This window comes from Triticum aestivum, chromosome 1B, assembly GCF_018294505.1.
Source record: "Triticum aestivum cultivar Chinese Spring chromosome 1B, IWGSC CS RefSeq v2.1, whole genome shotgun sequence".
Classification (NCBI taxonomy): domain Eukaryota; kingdom Viridiplantae; phylum Streptophyta; class Magnoliopsida; order Poales; family Poaceae; genus Triticum; species Triticum aestivum.
Genome location: NC_057795.1, coordinates 676,332,809 through 676,338,094, shown reverse-complemented (window position 1 = coordinate 676,338,094; position 5,286 = coordinate 676,332,809). Strand labels below are relative to the sequence as shown.

Sequence of the window (5,286 nt, the reverse complement as noted above, 5' to 3'; positions counted from 1 at the left end):
ATGCAGAGCCCAGAGTTTCAATCTCCTTCCAAAAAAAAAGGAAAAATCATCTCGGCTGAAATGACCTTTCGTAACGAAGAGAAAAAACTGACTAGCCTCTAAACTTAAGGAGCATTAACATAAACTCTTTCTTTATACATTTTTCGGCAGAGAAATATTCCAGGCTATAAAACGTGGCCAAACCTGTCGAAATCAAAGTACGTATACATATAAACAGCACGTATGGATAAAAGAGTTTTACTTTTTTTTGAAGCTAAAAGAGGTGCCTAGAATCGTATTCCTGAAGAGGATTTAGCAGAAGATCTCGTTACGTTAATTTTTTTTTTTTGAGACCAACTCGTTACGTTAAATTGCTTTTTCTTTGCTACCACTACCTATTTTAATCTTTTTAGTTTTTCATCGGAAATCTTTTTCTCTTTTTACGTTACTATGTTTAATTATTATGTAGAATAAATAATATGATGAAGTGGGTATTTTCGTGTACAAGTAAGGGCAAATCCAAAGCGGACCCACAAATCGACGCACCGACCTGTCTGGACACAGTTTGGCAGCCATTGTAGTACCCATCGGTCCGCTGACGCGTCCGGACATCCGTTTTTTCACAAATCGGAACCAAAACAGGGGACTTTGCGAGAGTCCCAACATCCACATGACGAATCAAAAGCCATCACGTGCCCCTCTCTTCTCTGTCCGTGCAGGATTTGGCGGAAGACTAGAATGATAGCACGTGCATTTGGCGGATAGCTTTGAGTGGCCAGCTCTCGTATCAATGTATGGACACCGATCCAGACCGGTATGCGGACATATGCAGTATCCGTTTTAGGGGTATGTGTTGAAAATGCCCTAACCTATCTGTTGTTGTACATCTAGGTAGTTAATGGTAACTCGTTAATGCAGTGTTGTATTGGTGATGTTCTCCTTATAATCTCCTTCGACGGGAGAATAGTACTTGTCGCCAGGTACCACGGTGCAAACTACAAAGCAGGCGCAAGGTGTAGGACGACGCTATAGTATTATAGGTTGTCAAATAATCGCAACATGGATGATGTTGCTAGCATCCATTGCAACATGGATCATATTGGGGTCACCTTCGACTTGCATGACAATTGTAAGTGCGGGTATTTGGTCACCCATTGCAACATGGACCATGTTACGATCACCCATAACAACATGGATCAAGTTGCAGTCACGCCGTGTTGCAATACACGGACGATCTCGACAAGGATATTGCAACATGGTGGTTTTCGACAATGCGTTTCTTGAAACACGGCGGCTGTGCATGGCGGCGGCGACAAAGGGTATTGCAATGTGGTGGTCTCCAAGGTTGCCTTGCAACATGGTGGTTGTTCCAGCAACAATGTGCGGCGACAAGGTAACCTTGCGATTGGATGGTTTCTGCGGTTGCTTTGTAACACGGCGACCATTGCAGCGATGGGCGGCGGCGTGCACAGTTCTTCTCATGTGCATCAGTGCATGAGGCATGCGGCTCAATGGCGACAGAGGCATCAGCCATGGCGGTTGCTCGGTGGTGAAGAAAATAAGAACGGGAGGTTGAGGAAAAGTCGTGTGGAGGAGGAAGGGGATAAGGTAGAGGAGAAAGGTCGTGTGTGTCTAGGGCAACGTGACGTGTGATTAGGTGGTTGATTTCTTTCCATAAATCGGCCAATTAAGGCTGAGTATTTCCCTGTGTTCGCCGTTCCTTTATCTACAAACCGGCCAAGTTCGGTGTCATACGAAAATAGCCTCTCATTTTTGCAAACATTACCCACGTCTATTGTGAAAATTTACTAGAAGTACAAAGCAAAAATTACATCAAGATCACTGGACCACTAGCGCTGTCAGAACCAGACATCGACGTGCCACTGTCTCTGCACCCTTACCAGAGCCAGGCCAACCTTGTCGATGATATCCGAAAAGTCTTCGTGCATTTGCCCTAAGAATCAGCGCCACAGAGTTGTAGTCGTGGCGAGAGACTCTAACCCATCGACCCAAGGCGACGACATGAATCTATGTCGAAGTTGTGTCGACTCCGCCCTGACGGGCAAACTCGAGGAGGATCAGAGCCAGTAAGACCAGTAGAAAGATGAAGCATCCCCCTTACGAAGACTGAATAAAACCTAACTAAACTACTAACCGAGGCATCGGAACTCTCCTCCCCCTCCTCCCCATCGTTGGCGCCGGAGCGGTAGATAGAGGGAAGTCTGCAGGCTCGGCAGCGGAGCCTCAAGGGTGGTAGGGGAGGAACAGGTCCATGACGTTAGAGCAACTCCAACACGCCGACCCATTTCGTCTGCACATGTCCGTTTGGGTCAAAACAGACACAAAAGACAGCCCAAAGCGCGGGCCCAAAAGGACTCATGTTTGCTTTTCGTCCGCTTAGTGACCCATTCCAGGCCCAAATTTGGGCCCCATTTGCTTCGGCGCGCGACGCCCGCCTACTCCTCCTCCTGGCCCAGCAGTCAGTGGCACATAGGGCATTCTCTTTCTCCCATCCACAACAAGCACACAGCCGCCCCACCCCGTCGTCGTCGCCACCGCCTAGCTTCGGTGCCCTCGCCAGCCAGCCGCACCCATATGCCTCCCCCTGGAGCATGCACCTTCCAATGTCGCCGATGGGCCACCGCAACTTCCTCCGACGTCGTTGCCAGCACCAACCCCCCCCCCCCCCCAAATGCCCCCCGGCCAGCTCCTTCAGTGGCGACGACACTCTCGTCTGACGCCACGCTTGCCAGACGCCGCCAGGCCAGCTACTATGATATATTTATTTGGCTTGTAAACTTTGCTATATTTATTTAGTTGTGAAACTACGTAAGATGTTTGTATTTTGTTTGAGACAAACACGGTTGGCCGGCCACGAGGGCGAAAATGGGTCCGCGCGTTGGTGGCACGGCCGACCCAAACGCAAAAGGGAGCGGACGACGAGCGGGCGGCCGACCAAACGGACAATGCTTGCGTCCGTTTGGGTCAGCGCGTTCGAGTTGCTCTTGTTGCTCTGCTCAACCATCCAAATGAATAGCTAGAACACTCAAAAATCTAGTTGGAGGTTCATGTAGTCCAGCCAGAAGCCCAGAAGTGTGACGGCTAACAAGAACACAAAATCTGAGTGACGCTAACATCCTCCCTTGGATGGGTACTCATTACTGCGTCCTCATCCGCTGTATGCCCCCATCCCTTGCAGTTAGTTGCAGGCAGCATGGGCCGGCCCTCGCAGTTGTATTCCATGAAGCAAATGTATCCTCTTCTTCGGCAAACATAGGGCATGTGAGTGACTGACCGGCATGCGTGCCCAATTAGGCCTCGTTCGGTTGCGTGCGAATCCAAGTGGATTGAAGGGGTTTGAGAGGGATTTAAATCTCTTGTAAGTCAAAATACAAACCAATCCTTGTCAATCCCCTTCAATCCTCTTGGGGAGAGGATTAACCGAACAAGCCCTTAAGGGATCTGGTTTGGATAAGGGCTCACTCTTAACCTTCCCAGTAATAATTCAGAACGTGATGCATTCTTTCTCTCTTCAACAAAGTCTTACACAAAATGCACCTGCAACTGAGTGGAGGATAGATAAAGTGATAACCACACACGGGTGAACAGTACTCCTGCATGTGTTGTGGATGCAGCTAAGTTCAGTTGATGCTGATAATTAAGCCACATTCAACCATATGTTCCCACCTCCCAGTACGTACTACTACATTGTGAGCAATGTTAAAGTCAGTTCATGCCCGTATCCATTGTTGATTGTTCTCTTGTTGTCATCGAGAAAGCTACATAAACTGTCATATTGCTGTCTCGTTGAATCTGTGACCACATCGATGATTCTGCATTTGAAGGAGTAGTGAGAAATTACAGCACAAGATGAAAGATCTAGGCTTGCGCAAGATGGCAGGAAGGAAATTGGAGTGGTCAATTGATCTTGTTGTGTTGAGAGGCCAAATCAAATATGACAAAATAAGGACAAATGTAAGCACGCACACCGAGTGCTCCTCATCATCGTCTTCTTGGTCTCAATAACCGACCAATCATCTATCTCTAGAAACAAAAGAAATCCAGTAAAAAACTAAGAAGTAAAATTAGGAGACAATGATGAAGATCAGAGAGAGCCCCTGGTTTCACTTCACTTCACAATATGATCCCTCTTCCCCGGTCGGAAGTACAAAAATAATGATGTGGGGATTCCTGAGCTTGTCCCCTCCCATGGCCAGATCAAGTCGCTTGTCCCCTGCCATGGCTACTGGTGCTGTTGCTGCTGCTGTTGGGACTGTGGCGCCTGCGGCTGCCTCCTGTGGTGCTTGTTGTTGTGCATCCAGACCTTGAAGACCTGCCGCCGGACGCCGGCCTGCGCGCACAGCTGCCCCACCAGGGCCTCGTCCTGCTTCAGCATCCGCCACCCCAGGCGCTCCGCGAGCGCCAGCATCTGCTCCCTCTGCTCCGCCGTGAACCTCGTCCGGAACCGCTTCCGCCGCTGCGCCTGCCCGTGCGCGTGCCCCTGCCCCGACGTCGAGGGCGGGACGGCGCTGGGCTCCTCGCTGGACGACTCGGTCGTCGTGCCACCGCCGCTGGGTGTGCGTTGGTAGTGGTAATGGTGGGGGTTGTACGCGAACGGCGGCGCGTGTGGGTGGCCGGCCGCGTAGGGGTGGTGCTGCGGCGGAGGCGGCATGAGCAGCGGCACGCGCGGTGTCGGCGTCGTCGGCGTGGCGGCGGGCGCGGGAAGGAAGAGGCGGGGGTGCTTCTGCCCGTCGTCCCTGCGGTGGAAGTTGCGGTGGCACCCGCAGGCGGCGCACGTGAGCAGGTCGTGGGCGCCGGAGGGCATGAACTCCCCGCAGCCGTCCACGGCGTGCCCGCCCTGCGCGGCCGCGTGGTTGCGCAGGCACTCGCGGTACCTCGCCTCGCCGCTCCCGGCCGCCCCGCTGTTCCCCGACGAGGCTTCGGAGGGCGCGCGCGTGCCGGGCGGCGTCCCGGCGGCGTGCTCCGGCCCCGTGAACTCCATCACCGCATGCCTCTGGGCTCTGGGTGGATGCAGCTAGCGCGCAGGCGCTTGGCCTCTTGTGGTTTTGTAGCCAAGGGGCGAGAGTGAGAGATGGGGTTCAGCAGGGGAGACACTGGTTCTGAAATGGCACTTTTGTCTCCTACAGCGCCGGCGGGATGGACGGAGGTGTGTGGTGGTGGTGGAGCGGCGAGCGACCGACACCGGCACGGCAGGGGAAGGCGTCACCCCCTCTCCCTCCAGCCCGGCCCTATCCTTTAATTGTCCCACGTGCAGAGCCTGGTTTACCAGCGGGGTACTACGAGCAT

General features: G+C 52.5%; 1 protein-coding gene across 1 annotated transcript; it reads right to left on the bottom strand.

Annotated features, from left to right (window-relative positions):
- Positions 1-4,103: 4,103 nt before the first annotated feature.
- Positions 4,104-4,981, bottom strand: LOC123082337 (zinc-finger homeodomain protein 6-like). Its single transcript, XM_044504689.1, has one exon. It carries the CDS (start codon positions 4,979-4,981, stop codon positions 4,223-4,225), a length of 759 nt encoding a protein of 252 aa, XP_044360624.1. The 3' UTR covers positions 4,104-4,222.
- Between the last annotated feature and the right edge of the window lie 305 nt (positions 4,982-5,286).

Bases quoted from the DNA above. Each gene is read 5' to 3' on its own strand.
- LOC123082337 (XM_044504689.1), bottom strand. From the start codon at position 4,981: ATGGAGTTCACGGGGCCGGAGCACGCCGCCGGGACGCCGCCCGGCACG.